This window comes from Schistocerca serialis, chromosome 10, assembly GCF_023864345.2.
Source record: "Schistocerca serialis cubense isolate TAMUIC-IGC-003099 chromosome 10, iqSchSeri2.2, whole genome shotgun sequence".
Lineage (NCBI taxonomy): Eukaryota > Metazoa > Arthropoda > Insecta > Orthoptera > Acrididae > Schistocerca > Schistocerca serialis.
This window is the reverse complement of record NC_064647.1, coordinates 147750332-147776251: the sequence shown is the minus strand read 5'-3', so window position 1 is coordinate 147776251 and position 25920 is coordinate 147750332. Positions and strand designations below refer to the sequence as shown.

The window sequence follows — 25920 nt, the reverse complement described above, 5'->3', positions numbered from 1 at the left end:
TAGGTTTATTAGATTTAACAAGTGAATTTGACATTTTTCTTGGCCAACATACACATATTCATGAAAATAAAGGAAAGGGACATCTGCCATGTTTGTACATTTATCAAAAAGAACTTGCACAAAATTTATCCACGTAGTTGCACCAAACATACGGAATCCTATTATTTGCAAAATTAAGAGATGCAGATATTATTCTGTTTCACTATATTCCACTCCAAATATATTGCTCGTACACTGACAGACTCTGATAGTGTGTAATGTCCACTCATCTGGACCAATGGAAAGATAACGTTCTTGGACAAGGAAGACCATACTGCTGAGCAACTCAACCACAGCTTACTAGATTTTTTTAAACGACAATGACACTGATATTAAAGACTGTTGTGGGTAAAGCTATGACAATGCCAGTAACACGAGTGGGAAGTACAGCAGCTTAGAAGATGAATGCACAGACTATGTTCCCAGCTTTTCACATTCATTAAATCTGGTTATCAAATGTGCTGCAAAATACAGCATAGAAAGATCCTTTATCTTCAATTTCATTGAAAACTTCTATACATTTTCTCCACTTATACCTGTTGATGGGGTCTCTTCTTATGAAATCAATGAAAGAAATTAGTTCAAAAATTCTGATTGTGAAAAGGTTGTTGGACACTAGGTGGTCAACATTGCAGACAGGAAGTCTTTATAAAAGTCAGAGGCCATAATCATCCACAACCACACAAAGTTTTTTCAGTCTTTGCCACATTTTATTATTTTTAATGTGATAACGCGTTTTGGCTAACTGCTATCATCGGATCTGTCATAAGATCAAAAGGTATAAACATGGGATTACAATTCTTTCCGCATACAATGACAGAAAAAAAAGAAACACAACAACAAGGAGTAGATGTGTGACAAAAAAAACGTTGGTAGGTGCATTTCTACATCTGAAAGATGATGTCTATTCAAATTTCACAACAGTCGCATAAGAGGATAAGAGGATGCAAATCAGATTTGTTTTAAATATGCACTGTATTGGTCGTGAGTGTTACTAACCTTTGAGACTGGATGTGGTGAGTTGATGTTAGTCAAAAACACCTTTGAGGTGACAAAGATGCCATTATCTAAGGCAACAAAGGTACATTTGTCAAAAGCTCACTGAGTGTGAATGAGGTTGTGTAATAGGGGTACAAGAAGCTCTTCCTTCCTTCTGCAATACTGCAGAAAGACTTGGCAGGAATGTAACCACTGTATATAACTGCAGGCAGCAATGGTCACAAGAATGTACAGTTGCAACAAGACTGGGCTCCAGACAGACATTTGACACTACCAAGACCGAAGACCACCGTGTTTGACACATGGCTCTGGTGCATTGTACTGCATCTGCAGCAGCAATTTGAGCAGCAGTTGGTACCACAGTGAAACAACCAACTGTTACAAATCAGTTACTTCAAGGACAGCTCAGAGCTAGACACCCTGTAACACATATTCCATTGGCCCCAAACCGCCACCATTTGCGACTTCAGTGGTGTCGAGTCAGAGCTCACTGGAGGGCGGGACAGAGGTCTGCTGTGTTTTCTAATGAAAGACTGTTCTGCCTCAGTGCCAGTGACGGCTGTGAGTTGGTTAGGAGGAAGCCAGATAAGGACATGCACCCAACCTGTCTGTGTGCTAGAACTGCTGGACCTACAATTGGAGTTAAGGTCTGGGGTTCGGTTTCGTATGACAGCAGGAGCACTCTCATGGTTATCCCATAAACCCTGACTGCGAAACTGTACATCAATCTGGTGATTCAATCTGTTATGCTGCCATTTGTGAACAGCATTCGAGGGGATGCATCGCTACTGTAACCCATCATGCTCTACAGAGTGTTGACATGTTGCCTTGTCCTGCTTGATCACCAGATCTGCCTCCAATCGAGCACATATGGGACAGCATCAGACGAAAACTTCAACATCATCCTCAAACAGCATTAACTGTCCCTATATTGACTGCACAAGTGCAACAGGCACAGAACTCCATCCCACAAACTGACATCTAGCACCTGTACAACAGTGACTGCACATTAGTATGCTTGTATTCACCATTCTGGCAGTTACACCGGTCATTAATTCATTTCACATTTGCAATGGCTTATCTTGGGCTTACATTAACCTATTTAATCATTTAAATATGTTATCTATACAAATGTATTCCCAAAATTTCATTACTCTACATTAATTTTTTTGTCACTATTTTTTTCTGCCAGTTTATTACAAAAATATTTTTTGTAAGACCTATTGTGACGTTTGAGTGCTTTAAAAAAAATCAATCCTGTGCCCAGCTTATTTTATTGCTTCCACACACATTTCACACTAGTTTCATTGACGTCATTTTATCTATGTTTTTGTCATTGCGTATTATCTTACTGTTGTTGACTCGTTGTTTTTGCTGTTTGTGTGCTCCATGATTTCTTTAACTTTCCCCTGTATATACAGGGTGATTCAAAAAGAATACCACAACTTTAAAAATGTGTATGTAATGAAAGAAACATAATATAACCTTCTGTTATACATCATTACAAAGAGTATTTAAAAAGTTTTTTTTTTTCACTCAAAAACAAGTTCAGAGATGTTCAATACGGCCCCCTCCAGACACACGAGCAATATCAACCCAATACTCCAACTCGTTCCACACTCTCTGTAGCATATCAGGCGTAACAGTTTGGATAGCTGCTGTTATTTCTCCTTTCAAATCATCAATGGTGGCTGGGAGAGGTGGCCGAAACACCATATCCTTAACATACCCCCATAAGAAAAAATCGCAGGGGTAAGATCAGGGCTTCTTGGAGGCCAGTGACGAAGTGCTCTGTCACGGGCTGCCTGGCGGCCGATCCATCGCCTCGGGTAGTTACGGACAGATAAGTGCCAATGTGGTGGCGCTCCATCCTGCTGAAATATGAATTGTTGTGCTTCTTCTTCGAGCAGAGGGAACAGCCAATTCTCTAACATCTCCAGATACTGTAGTCCTGGGCTGCGAACAAATGCTTGCTGGATGCGTGCTACATTTTCATCACTCATTCTCGGCCGTCCAGAACTTTTCCCTTTGCACAAACACCCATTCTCTGTAAACTGTTTATACCAACATTTAATACACCACCTATCAGGAGGTTTAACACCATACTTCGTTCGAAATGCACGCTGAACAACTGTCATCGATTCACTTCTGCCGTACTCAATAACACAAAAAGCTTTCTGTTGAGCGGTCGCCATCTTAGCATCAACTGACGCTGACGCCTAGTCAACAGCGCCTCAAACGAACAAATGTACAACTAAATGAAACTTTATAGCTCCCTTAATTCGCCGACAGATAGTGCTTAGCTCTGCCTTTTGTCGTTGCAGAGTTTTAAATTCCTAAAGTTGTGGTATTCTTTTTGAATCACCCTGTATAAAAACTAAACTTGCACACATAAAAGCCAAACTGTCCAATATCTTAAGCATAAGATGATTTTGTAGACAACACGGCCCATAAAAATGCAATCCAGATCATTTCCTAGAGTATTGCTCGAGTGTGTGGAACCCGTACCAAACAGGATTAATAATGAGTATTGAATATTTACAAAAACAGCAGCTCGAACTGTCACAGCTTGTTTGACCCACGGGAGAGCATCATGGAGATGCTGCAAAATCTAAACTGACAGGCACTTTAAGATTGACACGAAATATCCCACGAACGTCTACTTACGAAGCTTACAGAAACAGCTTTTATGTGCTGTATCTACAAACATACTACAATCACCTACACGTCGCTCCCATACGGATGAAGACAAGATTGGACTAGTTGCAGCACTCACAAAGGCGTTTCAATAAGAATTCCTCCCATGCTCTGTATGTGAATGGAATGGTAAATGTCCTAGTAACTGGTACAGTGGAAAGTAGTCTCTGTCATGCATTTCAAAGTGGTTTGCACCATATATATGCAAATGCAGATGTAGATTTGTTTCTTTTCCTGTCTTCCCCAGTAATTCCCATCCTACATCTCTCCACCATTTGCCAAGCAATCCTCATGATTTGCACATTATAAATCCATATCTCACTCCCTTCTCAGTAAGCAGAAGATTTTGTTTGAACTGGCAAGATTTTGTTTGAACTGGCACAGATTCTAGCCCAAGCTTCAAACTATTTGGAGTCAATCATCGCAGTTGCTGTGGAACTTAGAATCTAGGTCAACAAGTCTAATACAGATACAGGCTGTGAAGTCAATAATAACTAGAAGAGGGTACTTTATGTCAAGATGCTGCACAAAAATATAGAAACAAAGTCAGTGTAGATGATGTTTCATCATGGAGACCACTCTTGTTTCTTGTTGTGGTGGACAAAACACTATCTGTGTGAGTAAGTTACATCTCCAACAATCAGTTGCTTTCATGATGAAGACAACGGTAGATATGCAGATGAAATAGTTCCAGAGACCATTTCAAGTCTCAAATATCTATGATGTATACATGCAGACTGAAGCAAAATACGAGAATTTGTATTGGATCTCCTGCTCATTAGGCAGATGCACTAACCATTACGCCATCCAGGCACATTAGCTTTGCTCAACTGCATGATTTACCCTAACAAGCCCTCCCTCCTCAATCCAAATTCCCTTTCATGCCTCAGCCCTCTTGGTATTCCCTCTAAACTTGAACAGCATTGCAGAGGCTCTCCAACTGCAATGGAACAGCATTTCAGCATCGAACAAAATGGGGGAGCCTGCCTGAAACCAAGGCATATGTGCTGCAATCAAGTGAAACCCTATAAGATTCCAGAGACATTTTCAACTCCACAAAGTGACCAGAGACCCTTGTTCGAACTCCGGCCTTGGTATAATTTTCATTTGTCACTTCAGTCTGCATATACATATCATGGCAGATATTGCCAGAATTATGATAGAGAATTAATTCCGATAGAGGATTCTGACAGAGCATTAATATGAGAAGTGCACCAAGAACATTTAATTCACACAAAATACTGACACACAAAATGAAATTGACTGATACAGATAGGAATTTGGAAAATGGAGAAAGGCCAATTTCTCCAAACAGTCAGTTTCTCCCTCTTCCACTGCCACATGGCAGGAAGACTTTTTGTGTATTTATTAGAGAAAGTTGTAATTTTATGGAACAAAATACCAATGAGATGAGTACATACCTCAAGGGCAGCATATTTATCTCCACTAGTAACTCCATCGTGTTTATGGTCCTCAGACTTTTCCACTGAAGGTCCACTGCCAGTTTCATCTCGTCTTTGCCTTCCTCTTCTCCTTTTCAAAGATTTCTCTTCTAGTGTAGTCTCTGAATCTTTGTGAGGTGTGTCTACTGAAGCTGGAGAATGTATCTGTAAAACATGGCGCACAAGCTGTCACATGGAAGACATTTTGTGTATTTATTACAGAAAGTTGTAACTTTAAGGAACAAAATACCAATGAGCTGAGTACATACCTCAAGGGCAGCATCATTTTTATCTCTACTAGTAACTTCATCATGTCTATGGTCCTCAGACTTTTCCACTGAAGGTCCACTGCCAGTTTCATCTCGTCTTTGCCTTCCTCTTTTCCTTTTCAAAGATTTCTCTTCTAGTGTAGTCTCTGAATCTTTTTGAGGTGTGCCTGCTGAAGCTGGAGAATGTATCTGTAAAACATGGCACAAAATCTATAAGTATCACAGCGTTTGGTACAATTTGTTAATTTTTGTGACAAACAGCTATGTAGAGGTAAAACGCAGATTGATTCCACCAGTTACCTTTACCTCGATGATGATGATGATGATGATGATAATAATTATTATTATTAATGTGCATCTGTGTATGAAGACCAATCTTGAAAATGGGGTGACATGAGACTTTTTCCGATTGGTGGGTACACCATGTTCCTCCAGCAACCTACAATAAACTACTGCTCAAAAGTTCTTTCATCACCTGTGAAGAATCTTACAGGTATCTCACCAGGTCTAAATGCGTTTGCAACACCAAGCAATTTTTGTCAATTTTGTATTAGGAGATTCAGGTTCCTCTTTCCCTCACGTAGCTGGTCTCGAATTTAGTGCAGCTTCTATGCTCCCTGAGATTGTGCTGAGGCCTCCTCCGTCCACCTGCGATCATTCGAAAACTGTTCTCAGGCAACAACCATCTACTCCTGCCATTCTCTGCACTGAGGCACACGTGGGATGATGAATTTCCATTTGATAGCATGCTGGATGAGGCACTGGTGCACCTCAATTGCCGTGAGAGCCCATCAGACCTCCATCAGCTGTATGTGCCTGACGTGGAAGGCATGACGCTGTCAGCATAAATTGTGCTGGGCGCTCGTCTCCCAAATCTGTGAGTTAAAATATCTGGGCATAGGCACAGAGCATGTATTGTTTTGTTACACGTAAATTCTTCATAATCTGTCCTTGTCTAATGTACAACAGGCCAGGAAAGTTGACGCCTAATATATGAAATTTTTTCAATGGTGAGACTTGTTTACCACACAATGGAGCACCTGTTCCTACATGAAGTGAACATCTGCCATGTCGCAAGACAGACAGTGATGTAGCACACATTTAAATGCCTGTTGAGCTCCTAAGAATCCAGATTTCTGTTCTCAGTTCAGGTAACACTCTACTTACTCCAAGGTGGTGGAGGAGAATGTGAGGCTTCCAGACCTGTAAGCAGGTGAAAAGATGCTTTCCATCAAGAACAATTTGTTTTACCAATCTCTGGGTAACTTTGCAAACTGTAGATTTCCACCAAGATGAATAAGACTGTTACCCGAGATTGGGTTTCAATGAGCTCTCAGAACACTGTGACAGAGACAGGTTAATGGGAAAAGCATGGAGTTCAAACATGAAATGTTGTAGAACAAACGGAATCCAATAAGTACATGCATCGCAAAAGTCTGATGCTATCAATTCTCCAGATGCCCTATTTTCTTTCATCAATGCCCATTCAATGCGAAATATGTGTTCTGTGAATCACACTGTTTGTAGCAGTTGGTACATTCACTCACCACCGAGATCTGGCCACGCCCAAGCCCATGCCAGAGTCACAGACATAGACAAGGAACTGTGCAAAAGATAGTTTGTCCAGTGAGGAAGTTCTCCACCTGGTACATCATGAAGCAGAACTAACTGTTGACGGTATCTGCTTTGTCAACCAGAGTTGGCTGAGTACTTCCCTGACTGCACACTCGAGTGTACTGAGGGTCAGCGTACGAGTATGAAGAGCCAGGTTACCCAATTTCTCTCTGTTATCCCTCTTGCATGGAGGGGCATCAACATCATCTGGCTTCCCATCCACCACAATTTGCTTCATCTTCTTCACAGGAGCTGCATGCCAGACCACAGCCTTTGCTCCAACCACAGTCACCCAGCCCAGCGGCTGATGTTGACATCTCCTTCCTTTTAAGGCACAAACACAAATGAAGTCTTTAGTGCTTAAGCCATAACCTTAGAAAACCAATAAGCAAAAGGAGTTAAAAACTACTACGCACTAAGCCTGCTGACAGAAGGGCAGAGAGCAAAACAAGGACTTTCCCTCGGAGAAAGGTCCACAAAATACGCTGTAGAGACAGCGGAGTTCCCTAACCAAAGATTAAATGTCCTTCACCATATTACTATGATGGATAAGAAGTAAAATGTGATTGACAGCCAATGCATCGTCCACTAAAATTCAAATGACAAGCACACACTGGAACATAAGCGATTAAAAAAGGGCACTGGATCGGGAAAGGCTGATGACAATGAGCACAAAGTAGTGGGGGATCGCCACCTGACAAACGGCTACCGCTAAAAAGACAGTGCCTAATACGCAATCTAGCTATAATGATCTCCTCATGACAAGAAGAGTGAGAAGGCCGAGAGGTCAGCCAAGCCATTGGGCGAGGTTTAATTCCCTGGAGTTTGTTTCCGTGAAGAGAAGACCGGTGGTAATGCCAAAGTGACACTGTCCCGCATCAGAAGGCAACACGGAGATAATCCGAAGGAATGGAAAAGCTAGCATGCTGGGGTAGGAGGACTGTAGCTTCGGCAGAAGCATCAGCAGCCTCATTTCCCATCAGATCAATGTAACCAGGAACCCACACAAACATGACTGTGGCTCCCTTAACGAGCAAGTGGAGGCTTTCTTGGACCCATTGCACTAAGTAATGGAATGTGAATAGCACATAGAGGCTCTGAAGGGCACCGAGAGAATTGAAACTTATGACACAATTGGAAAGCTCGTGTCTATGGATGTACTGGGTGGCCTGCTAAAGGGTGAAGAATTCTGCTATAAATATTGAGCAGTGTTCTGGAAGCCAATATTGGAAATGGTTGGTGCCAATGACGAAGGTAGGGCCGACATCACAGTCGGGCTTAGAGCCATCAGTGTACATGAAGGTGCTATCGCTAATCTGCATGTGAAGATTGAGAAACTTACAGAGATAGATCAAATCCAGAGTAGTTTCCTTTGGAAGTGAATGAAGTCAAAGATGAACACAGGCCACTGCATGAGGCCAAGGCAGTGAAGGGTTCAAACCCATCAGGAATACAGCAGGTAGCGGGAAGTTGCTGGAGCAATAGCCAAAAGCAAACTCCAGGAGTAAACAGAGAAGAAAGGCACACCCCGCACTGGCTGTCAAGGGAGTCATCGAAAAAGGGGGCATAGGATGACTGGCACGGATACTTGCTGAGGAGGACATCACGCCCATCTGACATGGGAGCTCAGCAGCTTCTGCATAGAGACTCTTAACTGGGCTAATGTAAAAGCCACCAGCGCCTAAACGTATTCCACAATGGTGGATTGTGTTAGGACACTATAAGATGAACGTGCAGACGTATAAACAAAGTACCAATAGTCTAGGTTTAAACAACAAGGGATCGGTACAAACAGAGGAGGGTGATCTGATCCACTCCCCAGAAAGTACTGCTTAGGACACATAGGACATTGAGGCACCATGTAAAGTGTGTAGCCAGGTATGACGTGGGAGGACAAAGAAAGTTTCCTACTGACTGCTCTGCCATCCAGGATATGCCATTAGCTGCCACCGATGCCGTCAGCAATAGGGAGGCAGCGCTCAACTGAGTTGCTCCAATCTGCGTTACCCACACGCCCCAGCAGCAGTGTGCCAGGATGCACTTAAGACAAATGCAGCACAATGTACTGATTAGCTCCTCAGTAGTACCCTGCTGTAGCCTCCACTACCATTTCCTGAACTGGTGGACAGAATTAGCCACCCGGTGTTCGTCTGGCTGATACCACCACCTCGACAGTATATCACTGCCCTCTCATGATGAGGTGTCTTTCTGACAGTTGTGGGAACCTATCACCGACAAGAAGGCTGCATCCTCACTCTCGCAATGCCGATCTGCAGCACGACTGGATAGCCTATCACCAGCCGTGGTACCTGTTTCTACAATGGAGACTTATTCAGTTAACTACTTCATTTCAGGCAAGGAATAGTCTTTTGTCTGTACAAACCGAATAAGCAGAAGATCCTGTTTGAGTAGGTACAGAGTAAACCCCCACTTCAAACTGCTCACACTCGTTCATCAGAGATTGTGGAAATCGGAATGTGTGTCAACAACTTTAACACAGATTAGACCATGCACTTGACAGTGCATGGAAGTGTACATTTGAAACCAAGGGAACATAGGAATATGTGCCACATTACACACTGTGATGAAAATGAGGATGCTGTTGATATTTCACTAATGGTGCTAATCTAATTTCTGATCAAAGTGCAAACTACTACACCACCTGTCTGATTTCATTACTTCTTCAATAGTCAGTTACTCTTCTTATACTGTCAAAACTCAAATTCTGCTAGAGAATTAACGTGACAAGTGCACTGAGAACATTTGATGCAAAAACAATACTGATACACAAAATGGAATTGAGAGATAGAGAAAGGAATTTGCGAAATCGAGAAAGGAAAATTTCTTCAACCTTCTCACTCCTCCACTGTCACTTGGAAGAAAGACTTTTTTCTGTCTTTATCAAAGAAAGTTCTAATTTTAAGAAAAAAAGTAGGATCGAGCATATACACATTTTTTGTGATTTTGCATTTTGTCTCTGTTCACTGCTTTGTCCAGATAAGAATAGATTACACACACATTATTGGCGATAATTATGGTTTTTCGTAAGTACCTGAACCTCTGGTACAACATTGGGTATATATGAAGTTTTTTTTCATCTTTGATTTTCCTGATAATGTATCATGTGATCTACAGATACTATATGTTATGTGAATGTATATTATTAGTTTCTGACATTTACACAAGTTAGATAGTAGTTCCCAGAATGAGATTTTCACTCTGCAGCGGAGTGTGCGCTGATATGAAACTTCCTGCCAGATTAAAACTGTTTGCCTGACCGAGACTCGAACTCGGGACCTTTGCCTTGCGGGCAAGTGCTCTGCCATCTGAGCTACTGAAGCACGACTCACGCCTGGTACTCACAGCTTTACTTCTGCCAGTACCTCGTCTCCTACCTTCCAAACTTTACAGAAGCTCTCCTGCGAACCTTGCAGAACTGGCACTCCTGAAAGAAAGGATATTACGGAGACATGGCTTAGCCACAGCCTGGGGGATGTTTCCAGAATGAGATTTTCACTCTGCAGCGGAGTGTGCGCTGATATGAAACTTCCTGCCAGATTAAAACTGTTTGCCTGACCGAGACTCGAACTCGGGACCTTTGCCTTGCGGGCAAGTGCTCTGCCATCTGAGCTACTGAAGCACGACTCACGCCCGGTACTCACAGCTTTACTTCTGCCAGTACCTCGTCTCCTACCTTCCAAACTTTACAGAAGCTCTCCTGCGAACCTTGCAGAACTAGCACTCCTGAAAGAAAGGATATTACGGTGACATGGCTTAGCCACAGCCTGGGGGATGTTTCCAGAATGAGATTTTCACTCTGCAGCGGAGTGTGCGCTGATATGAAACTTCCTGCCAGATTAAAACTGTATGCCCGACCGAGACTCGAACTCGGGACCTTTGCCTTTCGCGGGCAAGTGCTCTGCCATCTGAGCTACCGAAGCACGACTCACACCCGGTACTCACAGCTTTACTTCTGCCAGTACCTCGTCTCCTACCTTCCAAACTTTACAGAAGCTCTCCTGCGAACCTTGCAGAACTAGCACTCCTGAAAGAAAGGATATTGCGGAGACATGGCTTAGCCACAGCCTGGGGGATGTTTCCAGAATGAGATTTTCACTCTGCAGCAGAGTGTGCGCTGATATGAAACTTCCTGCCGGGACCTTTGCCTTTCGCGGGCAAGTGCTCTATCATCTGAGCTACCAAACCATGACTCACGTCTGGTACTCACAGCTTTACTTCTGCCAGTACCTCGTCTCCTACCTTCCAAACTTTACAGAAGCTCTCCTGCGAACCTTGCAGAACTAGCACTCCTGAAAGAAAGGATATTGCGGAGACATGGCTTAGCCACAGCCTGGGGGATGTTTCCAGAATGAGATTTTCACTTTGTTGCGGAGTGTGCGCTTTAATGAAACTTATTGGCAGATTAAAACTGTGTGCCCGACCGAGACTCGAACTCGGGACTTAAGCCATGTCTCCGCAATATCGTTTCTTTCAGGAGTGCCAGTCCTGCAAGGTTCGCAGGAGAGCTTCTGTAAAGTTTGGAAGGTAGGAGACGAGGTACTGGCAGAAGTAAAGCTGTGAGTACCGGGCGTGAGTCGTGCTTCGGTAGCTCAGATGGTAGATCACTTGCCCACGAAAGGCAAAGGTCCCGAGTTCGAGTCTTGATCGGGCACACAGTTTTAATCTGGCAGGAAGTTTTAGATAGTAGTTCTTGTTTGATATTTGTTTTATGGTAGTGCGCGATATTTGGATGGATTCACACAAAGATGTTGTTCACCCTGAATTGTATCTTGTTGGGGTTTTTCATATATTTTGTATGTGTTATGACAAATGTGGTTTTCTATATGGTATTTTGATACGCTTTGGACACTCATTTTATGCATATGACACAAGTATGCCCCTCTCCAATTTGCGCCTCAGCAATTTATAGCTTTGATGTGACAGAGCTGTATTTATATTCATTTTGACAGCTTTACCTATACTGACTCTCAGATTGTTTGAGGCTGTCCTCCTGCAAGGGCTACCTGCACAAAGATGCATATATGTTGTGCACCCTGAACATTATTTTGGGTCTGTATATTCTGTGTATAGTGTTTTTCTACATTTGGTCTTCTGATACATTCCTGGACATTCATTTTATGCATATGATATAAATATGCCTCTATTTGGCTTTCAGCTTAGCATTTTATAAGGGTGATGTGACCCAGGTATATTTATAGTCATTTTGATAGCTATAGTTACACTCATCAGCCAGAACATTATGACTACCGACCTACCATCGATATAAACCTGACAGGCAATAGCAGCATCACCTAACAAGGAATGACTGCAAATCAGACACATGCACGGTGTATGTAGCATCAGTAGGTGTACTGTTTGTGTGTAGAATGGGGAAGCTGTGTGATCTATTTGAGTTTCAAGGAGGACAGATTGTGATTGCCTGGAGGATTGGCACAAGATTTTCAGAAACTGCACGACTTGATGGGTGATTGAGGAGTGCTGTGGCAAGTGTCTTCAACACGTGGTGTAACCAAAGTGATACCACATTCAGACATCGTGGGGTTGCACAGCCACTCCCCATTACAGATGTCTGACATCACAGGCTGGACAGACTGGTAAAACATGACAGGCAGTGAACTGTGGTGTAACTAACATCAAACTTTAGAGCTGGACTGAGTACAACTGTGTCTCAACACACAATGCACAAACACGCCTAAGGATGAGCCTCTGCAGCCGACAACCCATGTATGTGCCAATGTTAATACCACGACATCGGCATCTATGACTGAAATGGGCACGTGACCACTGGCGCTGAATGTTGGTGCAGTGGCAGAACATTGCATGGTTTGATGAATCCCAATACCTTCTTCACCATTCCGATGGGAGGGCATAAATGTGCCATCTTCCAGAGGACCGGCTCCTTGACACCTGTACTGCGGGGCAGAGACATGTTGCAGACCACTTACACCCCTTCATGACAATCATCTTTCCCAATGCAGTGGGTTTTTTTCAACAAGACAACGCGCCTTGTCACAAGGTCAGGACTGTGATGGAGTTGTTCAAGGGACACAGTGGCGAGTTCCAGTTGATGTGCTGGTCCTCAACTCACCAGATTTGAACCCAATCTAACATATCTAGGACGTGATTGAGTGTGGCATCAGAGCTCATCACCCCCCTCCTTGGAATTTACAGGGATTAGGTGACTTATGTGTTCAGATGTAGTGCTAACTCCCTCCAGCAGCTTTCAAGACTTCACTGCTTCCTTGCCACAATGAGTCATTGTTGTTATCTGTGCCAAAGGTGGACGAGCCAGCTATGGTGGTGGTTGTAATATTCTGGCTCATCAGTCTATATTGTCACTAACACATTTTTGATGCTGTCCTTGTGCAAGGACTACTTGCACATCAATGTGTATTTCTTTGGTTTCCCTGTTTCTGATGTAGTTTCTCTCATAAATCCATCATTATCTACAGTTAAGTTTTATAGATTAGTAGTTTGAATCATGCAATATTTAATTAATGATTTTATTAATGTATAGAACATTTGTACAATGTACAGAATGGAAATTTGTTATAGTATACTATACAAAATTCTATTTTAGGTATGTGACAATTGATGTATCTGCTGGTTTTATCAAATGATTACTGTAAATTTACTTGTATGGTATTGTCTTTGATTCTTATTCTGTTTTCAATCTGTCTTTGTATTTGCATAGTTGGCAAGTTGTTGATGTCGTTATTACTATTTATGCATACAGGCCTGAAGATGATGTATTGGGTAACTAAAACTGATTGCTATATAATAAATAGCATCAAAAGGACAGCTGCAGGTGTTTCACTTGTACTACGAAAATACCAATGAGACTGTGTACAAACCTCCAAGGCAGGATTTTTATCTCCACTAGTAACACCATTTTCTTTACAGTCCTCAGGACTCTCCACTGGAAGTCCACCACCAGTTTCATCACGTCTTGGCCTTCTAACACTTTTTTTCAAAGGTTTCTCTTCTGGTGTAATCTCTGAGTTTTTTGGGGGCATGTTTGCTGAAGTTGGAGAACACATCTGCAAAATATAACGTGATCTGGAAGTGTTAGAGCACTTGGTACCATTTGTAAATTTTTGTAACAAACAGCTGAGTGGGGGTAACAAGTGGACTGATCCCACCAGTTAACTCCTCTTTACTTTTGTCACAAAAAAAGCTGATTATTATGTACTTGAATACATAACATATCAGGAACATTTCACAAAATTTTCAAAGCCGTATGCTCAGTGTAAAGTGGAAAAAATCAAATTTTATAAGAAAGCTTCATTGCAAAAAGAAGGCTTTCATGACCAGATGAAATTGCTGCTAGTAAACCTCATAGGTTATAAGGTTGTGGTCCATGGATGCTTCTGTTCCCAACATTTCACCCAGAGTTGCACTGGACGTCTTCAGAGGCATTGCTCCACCACTGAATCTTGCCAACTTACGGGTCAAACATCTGAGAGCTGCGAGTTCCACATGATAAGCAGAGATGGTCATTGACAAAGATAAAACTTAATTATCAATTATCAGGCTGTCAAAGATAAGAAACTGTTTAGTGGTTCTGCAGAGCTACAGTCCATATGTTGATCAGTTTCATAGTCTCTTCTTTCCTATTAAAATTATCCCTATGTCAGTATATTTCAATGGCTTCTCTACAGAGACACGGACAATAGTTCACTGCTGAAGATACAATTTTTGTTTCAGAAAACTTCACTTTGTGACTTCCTGGCTGAAGAGCATGCTCTGCTACAGTCAATTTGTCTATTTTCCCTAGTCAGTAAAGACTTTTGTGTTCCTTTAGCAGTATATTCATGCTTCTCTCGGTTTTTCCCATATAAACTTTTCCACACATACACGGAATTTTATAAACACCGCATGCTGACAGAGGAAGGTGATTATCCTTTACAGACTGAAGTGCTTGATCTATTTTCTTTGTTGGTCTAAAAACCGGCCTAGTGTCATCTTTCTGTAAAATCTTTCTGATTTGACCAGTTACTTTTTTAATAAAAGAGAGAAAACCTGTATACCTCAATAGTTTTTTTCATGTTGGTCCTTCAGCCTTCTGTTATTTGGTTGTAGAATTCTGCTTACTTCTTTCCCCAAGTAGCCATTTTTCTTGAAAGCCTGAGTCAGAAGTGTTAAATTAACATTAAGGTATTCTGGCGTGCAAATTCTTTCGGCTCTATCAACAAGACTTTTAATGACACATCTCTTTTGTTGTGGATGGTGATTGGATTTGCTATGTAAATATCTGCCTGTGTGCTTTACTTTTGGAAAACCTCATGTTCCAAACTTCTATCAGTCTGTCTCATAACTAAAACATCCTAGAAAGGTATTTTGCTGTCATTTTCCATTTCCATCGCAAACTAGATCTGCTTATCATGTGTCACTCTGGTCACAACCCATTTACTACAGTATATATGTTGCTCTGAGACGTCTGACGCATCAGTCAGCAAGCCTCAATGGAGGAGCAACACCTCTAAAGACGTCCAGCGCAGTGTTGAACAAAACGTTTGGAACGGAAGAGTTTCGTGGACTGTGACCTTACACCCCGTAAGGTTTACCAACTGCGAAGCTTTACTGTCTTCTAAAAAATTCATAACATTATACAGGTTTTGTTGCTATACAGCTAATGCAATATCTTTTTTGTTTACACACTCTACAATTAAAAATACAATGATCCTATCCAACTTATGAAACTTTTATAGACGAATTACTCTATAAAATGATGACACTTCTCCACGAAATGGTAATATCTTCTTCAGAATCCTGAAACTTTTAAATGTACTATACATTTTACTTCCTTATATAGTGGTGTCTGTGCATAAAGTTTTAAATCATATGTGGTACACAAAAAATTTGTGTGTGGGACACATTAACTGCATGAAAGATGAGAGGTTTAGGGCCAGGGTTTGGGAAGAGTCACGAATTTCCAAGTTATAGCATATACAAAAATCTCAACTTTAAAGTATATAACAGAATGCTTGCTGGACTCCAAATTAATACAGATATGTGCCCACTACTCATGTGGGTGTAACTGCTGAAGTTCAGTGGCTATTTCATTTGTTCCAGGCTTGACAGACTGGGTAGGTAAGGATGTATAAGATACTAGCATAGCCTCCATCCATGAGCAAGTATCAGTGGTTCTTTGGTATGTCCATTGATACAGTCCACAGAAAGTTTTATTGTGTATGGAAAAGCAGCATCAGATGCCACGTGGATGAATGCATGGCACAGATAAATCCTGGGTATAGAAAACACATTTAAAACATATGAAAGCAAGGAAGATTATTGTTTAAAGCACACAGAAAAGGTGGCATGTTTCCAATTAGCAAGTATTGGATATCACTCAAAATTTCTTGCAATACCAAATTTGTGATACCTAATCATTGAAAAGAAGTTCAGGTCACACCTGATTTCTCAGAGTCAAACATTCATTAGATGGGACTACAAGTCACATGTAGTGTAAACAGAAATACCTGATCATCATGGACAATTAGTCCACTTTTTCAGAAGAAATGACATACCGTAAGGATCAAAACAACCAAAGAAGTCAAGAAATATATTCAGAAGTAAATATAGCATTCCTCAAACTAAAGAGACAAGAAAAGCTGCAAGATCAAACATAGTGGATTACCGGTAAAATATAACAACAATGTGGGAAGTTTCTGGAACCAAGACAAAATGGTCGAAGACAAAAATTATAAATAATTACAAAATAATTCCAAGAATTAATGAGGGGATAAAGGTATGAGCAATTAATACTACCATAATGAAATAAAAAACAAGATGGCGGCTATGTGATGTATCACACAAAGAAACAGAGATCAGGTCAATGAAAGCAGAGAACACAATGGTGACACGCGGTAAAAATACAGCAGACATACTTGACAATAATTATATACATATGGCAGAGGACTTCACTTGGTGACTTCATTATATACATGTGGCAAAAACCAACCATGAACCTTGCTTTTGGTGTGGAGGCTTGTGTGCCTCAGCGATACAGATAGCCACACCGTAGGTGCAACCATAACAGAGGGGTATCTGTTGTGAGGCCAGACAAACATGTGGTTCCTGAAGAGGAGCAGTAGCCTTTTTCAGTAATTGCAGGGGCAACAGTCTGGATTAATTGACTGATCTGGCCTTGTAATGTTAACCAAAATGGCCTTGTTGTGCTGGTACTGCTGAAAGCAACGGGAAACTAGAGCCGTAATTTTTCCCGATGGCATGCAGCTTTACTCTATGGTTAGATGATGATTGCGTCCTCTTGGGTAAAATATTCCGGAGGTAAAATACTCACCCAATTGGGTCTCCAGTCAGAGACTTCTCAGGAGGACATCATTATCAGGAGAAATAAAACTGGCGTTCTATGGATCGGAGTGTGGAATGTCAGATCCCTTAATTGGGCAGGTAGGTTAGAAAATTTAAAAAGGGAAATGGATATGTTAAAGCTAGATATAGTGGGAATTAGTGAAGATCAGTGGCAGGAGGAACAAGACTTTTGGTCAGGTGAATACAGGGTTATAAATACAAAATCAAATAAGGGCAATGCAGGAGTAGGTTTAATAATGAATAAAAAGATAGGAGCACAGGTAAACTACCACAAACAGCATAGTGATCGCATTATTGTAGTCAAGATAGACACGAAGACCATGCCTACTACAGTAGTATAAGTTTATATGCCAACTACCTCCACAGATGATGAAGAACTGAAGAAATGTATGATGCGATAAAAGAAATTATTCAGACAGTGAAGGGAGACAAAAATTTAATAGTTATGGGGAACTGGAATTGAATACTACGAAATGGAAGAGAAGGAAAAGTAGTAGGAGAATATGGAATGGGGGTAAGGAATGAAAGAGGAAGCTGCCTGGTAGAATCTTGCACAGAGCATTATTTAGTCACAGCCAACGCTTGGTTTAAGACTCATGAAAGAATGTGGTATTCATGGAAGAGACCTGGAGACACAGGAAGGTTTCAAACAGATTATATTATGGCAAGACAGAGATTTAGGAACCAGGTCTTAAATTGTAAGACATTTCCAGGGGCAGATGTGGACTCTGACCACAATTTATTGGTTATGAACTGTAAGTTAAGACTGAAGAAACCGCAAAAACGGTGGGAATTTAAGGAGATGGGACGTGGATAAACTGAAATAACCAGAGGCTGTAGAGAGTTTCAGAGAGAGAATTAGGGAATGATTGACAAGAATGGGGAAAAGAAATGCAGTAGAAGAAGAATGGGTAACTTTGAGAGATGAAATAGTGAACGCAGCAGAGCATCAAGTTGGTAAAAAGACTAGGGCTATTTGAAATCATTGGGTAACAGAAGAGATACTGAATTTAATAGATGAAGGAAGAAAATATAAAAATACAGTAAATGAAGCAGGCAAAACAGAATGCAAACATCAATAAAATGAGATCGACTGGAAGTACAAAATGGCCAAGCAGGGATGGCTAGAGGGCAAATGTAAGAATGTAGAGGCATATATCACTAGGGGTACGACAGATACTGCCTACAGGAAAATTAAAGAGACCTTTGGAGACAAGAGAACCACCTATATGAATACCAAGAGCTCAGATGGAAAAACAATTCTAAGAAAAGAAGGGAAAGCAGAAATGTGGAAGGAGTACATAGAGGGTCTATACAAGGGCGATGTACCTGACTGCAATATTATGGAATTTGACGTAGATGAAGATGAAATGGGAGATATGATACTGCGTGAAGAATTTGTTATAGCACTGAAAGACCTAAGTTGAAACAAGGCCGCAGAAGTAACAACATTCCATTATAACTACTGATAGCCTTGGGAGAGCCAGCCATGAAAAACTCTTCCATCTGGTGAGCAAGATGTATGAGACAGGCGAAATACCCACAGACATCAAGAAGAATGTAATAATTCCAATCCCAAAGAAAGCAGGCATTAATAGGTGTGAAAATTACCGAACTATCAGTTTAATGTCACAGCTGTACACTAACACAAATTCTTTACAGGCGAGTGGAAAACCAAAGAAGCCGAGCTTGGGAAAGATCACTTAGGATTCTGTAGAAATGTTGGAACACGCAAGGCAATACTGGCCCTATGACTTATCTTAGATTAAAGAAAGGCAAACCTACGTTTCTAGCATTTGTAGACGTAGAGAAAGCTTTTGACAATGCTGTGTGAAGTGATGTTACTCCACGATAATGCCCACCCACATTCTGCTAGACTGACAAAAAACACTATACAGTAGTCGAGTTGGGGAGTCATTCCACACCCACCTTATTCATCTGATATTGCATTGTCACATTTTTCACCCTTTTCGTACTCTATCGTACAACCCTCAAGGGACATCCTTTCCAAATGAAAATGCACTCTGAACACGGCTCGACAAATCCTTCACCTCAAAACCCCACAATTTCAATAGTTGCAGAATCGAAAAGTTAGCCCAGCTTAGGAGACTGTTGTAGACAGTGAAGGAGAATATATTATCGACGACCAAAGTATCTGTTTATTCAACTTGATGCACTTCACAGCACCTTCCTGCTGGTGTAATAGTGACAGTGATGCCCAAAGGACTTGCACACTGCTTGGAGGCAACACGCTGACACTGTGCTGAGCTGGAGCGACTGCAGTTACTTTGGCACCGACTCGCACAGTTTTGCGGATAGCCGAATCGAGTCAGACTTCGGACCTTGAGGAGCACAGCTGGTGGTTAGCTGGAGGCGGCCAGCTGGTCCAGCACACATGTCCACTGCTCTCTGTCACTGACACCTTTCCTGCCGTTATGCTGTTGGGCCCACATATCAGCAGCATCCTCGGGCTCAGTCATTTTGTCGTTTAGCGGCACTGACACGTGCGGCAGGTCGACGCGATGATGCATCAGTGTATCGTTACCAGAGTCTCGCTCCACATTGATGTAATGTGTAGGGCTGTTTGCAGGTTGGCTGTGTTGTCAGCTGCATGCCACGGGGACAATAAGTGGATTGCAGTGCCCAAAAATTCCTCTGTGTTGCAGTATTCCGCCTGCTCTGTGACACCTAATTACCCCTTTCAATCCAATAACTGTTCACAATTTTCAGCACACTGTAATGTAATCGAGCTGGTATCTTCCCATGTCTCTGAGCCTTACCCAACTATCACTCCTCCTCTTTCAGAGTATTTCAAAAACACTGATCTAACTGCTAAGAAAACATCTTTCACGTGGCTGAATATAGAAACTTGGGGTTAAATTTTCATTTATGTATGAGCCTGTAAAAACTTCATTTTCAAGAGAATCATCCGATATTACATGGGCACATCTTTCCCATGCTTGCAATTACAAACTTATGCGTATTTTACAATCACATTTAGGATCAAAGTTTCCATTTACTTTTCACAAATGCTTAATCTGCCTACCACCAGATGCTCAACAAACTTCCAGGTAGTAGTCACTCGTGTCACATACTTTGTCAGTAGTTATTGCATTTGCTGCGCAGCATCACAATTCACCCAAAGTTGTTTTGAATGCGAAGGCACATAGATTTTTCACAAACCTCTAAAATTGGGTACCACAAGATCAGGGGACCTCTGAGGCTAATACTGCAGTGTGAGATCCGTACACCCCTAGTGCTATAGGAGGTGCAGTGCCTTACTCTCAATGAAAATTTCACCACACAATCGCAACAACACTGAACCTGTTGTAATGGACTTTACAAAATTTCCCTCGTTGCCGAGTTATCACCTTTTCGTCTCAATAAATGTAGAGTAACAAACTATGCCCTTTGCTGCTTGTTCCTTCACAAAATTCCATAATGTAAATATATCATCTGAGCACTGACACCATCATCAACTACCTCTCTATATTTACATGCAAAATAAGTATTCTGTCACCATATTCTGATTAAAATTAGTTTGTGATTGACGTTTCACAGAGTCACCAGCTGATATCCAACTGTAGTTCCTTCTCAAGCGCCACGTACTAGCTGTGTTGCCTGTTTTGTAGGTTCTATGCAGCAACCTATGATAGGGCGGTTGGCTGCACAACCACAACACTGTCCCCCCTCCTACTGCAATCTGTCAATCACAAAGTTACTTTAATCGAAGTATATTTATTTGGTTTTCTTATTTTTATGTGGGTAGCAATTTTTCCAAGAATGGGGAAATTATTTGAACACACAAGTCGGTACTATAAAAACATTAAATTGCAGCCCATACTGAAACACAACATACGTACCTCTTGCACCAACTCATCAATAGTGGCTGCAGACCTATTGTTGTTAGTGAGTTCTAATAGTCTAGTAACTTTCAATTGTGGAAAATAATTTCTTTCTTCTACAGACAGACCACCAGTCTTTGAGGGAGATTTCGGCTGCAAACTGTTTGATAGTGCTGAGGCTGAAGATGTGCTGTGTCGTGTTACTGGATGACACGATACCTGTGAAAAATGTTTATGTTGTTATTCTACAGTAACTGTAGAACTTATTACAATCATTATTTATATTATCCCACATATGGTGCAATACATCAAGTAGTTCTCCCCTATTTGTATACAACATATTCTCTCATACCTTCTTCCTTTTTTGCCCTGAGCTATTGCTACTGCAAAAGAGAACTGCAATATCAGTACATTTCTATTACATCATATGCCAAATATGCAAATCCAAGTGTGGCAACTCTAGTCGTACTATATTGTGCAACATTTTACTTGTACAACTTTGTGGTTAGTGTATGTGTAGCCTTAAAGATTGACTTGGCACAAAAGTGTTAAAAAGCAAGATTGTACTACAAAAAAAGCAGTGGGTGGAACAAATTAATTCATTTTCACCTACAATTGTGTTCTGAAGCATAAGGTAAAGGGAGGATTCAAATTTCATGGAGAGAAAAATAACAGAGGTGTTTCATCCATGTGCAAAGTGCACAGGTACTGATTCTATAGAGAATCTCAAGAAAATCTGCAAATACAGACACTTAATTAACAGCGTGCCCAAGGGAATCAAGTCTCACATTAAATTGAAAATGTGGCATATAAAGTGTTAAACCTAGAAACTTCCCAGTTTATTAATATAACACATGACTTATATAATCAACATTTTCAAGAAAACATTGTGTCACGGAGCAGCACAATGGAAAGACTGCTAACCATTCAAGGTTTTGGCCAACAGGCCTTTTTCTGAAATAGAAAACATACACAAGCTGAACTCAAAACACATTATCAGTGGCTCTAGCCACTGTGGCCACTGTGGCCAGACTGGGTCGTGAATGCAATCCAGTGGTGGTGGTAAGGGGGCGACACGGAGTTTGAGGAGGAGGAGGAGGAGGGGGGGGGGGGGGGGGGGGGAAATAGCAGAGTGGAATGGGAGAAAGTTTAGTGGTGCTTCTGGGTGCGTATAAAGACGTGGTGAGAAACGGTAGGTTGCTAGGTGCAGTCAGAATGTCTGTGGGGTGGGGGGGATGGAGAAGGACAGAAGTAGAGAAGGGGAAAAGGACTAATGACTAATGGGTGTCCCACCACCACACACCCTGCACCTCCTCCCCACCCATGCCTCCTCATCCCCACCATTCATTCCAGACTGCTGCTCCCATCACACGCAGTTGCATCCAACTACAGCAGAAAGACAGTGGGCATTTTCATGAGAGCTGTGCGTGTGTGATTGTGCATGTGTGTTTTCTTCAGAAGAAGAAGGTCTTTGGGCCGAAAGCTTAAACGTGTAGCAGCCCTTCACTGTGCCCTCTACAACTCAACACCAGCTCTATATGTTAATTAGAATCTAGCCTTTTCATACCATTGTTGTTATTCCAACTTGGACTTTGCATTGTGGGATTTATCCAGTCTATATATACTCATAAAAATTAGAAGAGTTTCTGAGTGAACTCAATGACACCTCTCAAAGCAGTAACTGGATTTGCTGGTTCTCATGTCCAGTGCTATATTTCGTTTCCTTGTAGTGTGCTACAGTGGTTGTGCAGTGGTAGCTATTGTGGCTGTGGAGATTTAATACTTGAAATAGTCACTGTCACATCATCGTGATTACCAGAAAATATTTTCTCTTGTTCCCATAAATGTATTTTTCGAGGGAAAACATTTATGACTGTTGTTCTGTGTTCTTGAGCTTTTATGAATATTCTCGAATGTTAACAAATGTATTAGAATTTTTTATTATTATTATTTTCATTTTACACATCTAGTTCCGTAGGACCAAACCAAGGAGCAAATCTCCAAGGTCTATTTCGAAACAGCACATATTGCACTAATTCGCACTTCAGCATAATCGTACTGACGGGTTGTGCAATGTAGCCAACACAGAGGAATAGCTCGTCAAAAAAAAAAAGTCTACCACTTAAAGAGAGTAACTATGTGAACAAAAAAGAAGTTGTAAGTGAGAGAAATTTTAATGTCAAAAAACAGTGTAGCCCATCACAGAAATCAGTGAACGCAGAATATGATACCATAAGTACAATGATGAACACAGACAGAAGTGTAAAATTAACAATGTAATTTTTAAATTTGCTAAATGTTACCAGTATACTCTTGCAAAAATTCTTCCAAACAACATCGTAGAATTGGAAAAAATTAGACAGAAAAGAAGACACGTCAGTATTCATACCACAAATGCCATTCATCCATACCACTGAACAGCTACAATGGGTGCAGTTTGCCAGCCTAACAGCTTCCAGGTGCAACAAAAATTTTATTTTCAGTATTTCATTTAATTATTGACTGAAATTCAAAAATTAAAATGTCATAATCTATCCATTAAGAGGCATAATTAACACACTAAGGTTCAAGTATTAAACTTAGAAATTGTGTTTATGTCTCGAGCCAGCGTAAATCATGGTGTGCAAATTACCCAGACTATATTCATCCAGTATTTGAGAATGAGAGCTACTTTCACAAGCTTCACACATAATTCCATATCTTTTTAAAACTATTTTTAACTGATGCTCAATAACAAAGTAATGAAAGGAAAAATGTTTATCACTTACTACATTTTGCTATTAGTGCAGTAAAATTTCAGTTATCAGACCAGACATTTTAATTCATTAATCCGCTACTACTAACTCATTTCGCAATACATTTTTCAGACACTATTCACATACAGGGTGTTTCCAAAAGAGCATGAAAAAATTTAACAGAACCTAGAGGATGCTCCACGGAACAACCTGGGGTCAGAGAAGCCAGCTTAAAGAGATAATACACATAACATTCCATTACTGTGTACTTTTTTTTTATTTACTTTAGTTACAGTTAACTGCAGGTACCATCACTGACACAATGAATGTACCATTTGTACTGTATCTTACAAAACACGCTGAAACTGACAGCCATCAACCTCAATGCAAGTCTGACATCAGTGAACAAGATTCTGACACACCCTAACAAATATCCCTGGCGTGTTTTGAATCACGTCACAGGCAGCTACTATTCTGGCAACTAATTCCATCTTCATATCCACTGGGGTTTCATATGTAAGTGACTTTAGATATCCCCATAAGAAATAATCATGGGGGTTTAGGTCAGGTGACATTGCAGGCCATGGAATAGGACCTCCCCTTCCAATCCAGTGACCAGGAGATACAGCACTGATATGGCTGCAGACGTCAAAACTGAAGTGAGACAGTGCACTGTACCCACATCCTCTCACGAACACCTATGGGTACTTCCTCCAACATCTCAGGTAGAACTCTTTGCACAACCCTCAAGTACAGGTGGTCATTCAGATGGCCAAACTGAAGAAATGGCTAAATGAAATTGGAGCCTGAATGCTGGCCCAGATATTCACAGCAAAACTTATTTGATTGTGTGACTGTTGCAGCATGAGGATTTTCCTCGTCCCACACACGGCTATTCCTGCTGTTAGAAATATCATCATGCTCAAATGAGGGCTCATTAGTAAACAGCACGATTTGGAGTAAATCTGGTTGATCAGTCCATTGCTGGAGCAACTACCGACGCAATTCAACCCTTGGCGCAAAGTCAGTCACAAACATTGCATGGACTCATGGGTGATATGCGGGTAACTGTTGTTCATGGAGTACTCGCCACAAAGTAGTATGTACAGTGCCCATTTCATGTGCAATACGACGAGTACTTGCACTGAGGTCCGCTGCAACTCGTTCCAGCACCTCATCTTCAAAATCAGGTGTGGGAGTGGTCTTCACGTTGTCAGGTCCCTCGTTTCTTCTTTCTAAGGAACCAGTGTCCTGCGTTCGTCGATTAAGAGAAATAAACACTCATTGTGACGGATGATGCCTGTTAGGAAATCGTCCCCTGTACAGCCTTTCAGCAGGGAGAGCATTGCAACATACACTGAAAAGCCAAAGAAACTGGTACGCCAGCCTAATATCATGTAGGGACCCCACGGGCACGCATAAGTGCCGCAACACAACGTGGCATGGACTCAACTAATGTCTGAAGAAGTGCTAGAGGGACCTGACACCATGAATCCTGCAGGGCTGTCCACAAATCCATAAGACTACGAGAAGGTGGAGATCTCTTCTGAACAGCACGTTGCAAGGCATCCCAGATATGCTCAATTACGTTCATGTCTTGGTGGCTAGCAGAAATGTTCAAACTCACGTGAGTGTTCCTGGAGCCACTCTGTAACAATTCAGGATGCGTGGGTGTTGCAATGCCCTGCTGGAATTCCCCAAGTCCGTTGGAATGCACAATGGACATGAATGGATGTATGTGATCAAACAGGATGCTTACATTCGAGTCACCTGTCAGAGTCGTATCTAGACACATCAGGGGTCCCACATCAGCCCAACTGCACATGCCCCACACCATTACAGAGCCTCCACCAGCTTGAACAGTCCCCTGCTGACATGCAGGATCCATAGTTTCATGAGGTGGTCTTCATACCTGCACACG

The 25920-nt window shown here is 41.5% G+C and overlaps 1 protein-coding gene across 1 annotated transcript in view; it reads right to left on the bottom strand.

Moving 5' to 3' along the window:
- The window catches only part of LOC126424835 (serine/arginine repetitive matrix protein 2-like), a 382172-nt gene that overhangs the window by 283923 nt on the left and 72329 nt on the right, over positions 1-25920 (bottom strand). Inside the window, exons 10-13 of the mRNA XM_050087642.1 lie at positions 21283-21483; positions 13936-14121; positions 5447-5635; positions 5157-5342 (exon numbers count right to left, since the gene is read on the bottom strand). Coding sequence (XP_049943599.1) covers positions 5157-5342; positions 5447-5635; positions 13936-14121; positions 21283-21483 — 762 coding nt within the window. The remainder of the gene's footprint in view (positions 1-5156; positions 5343-5446; positions 5636-13935; positions 14122-21282; positions 21484-25920) is intronic.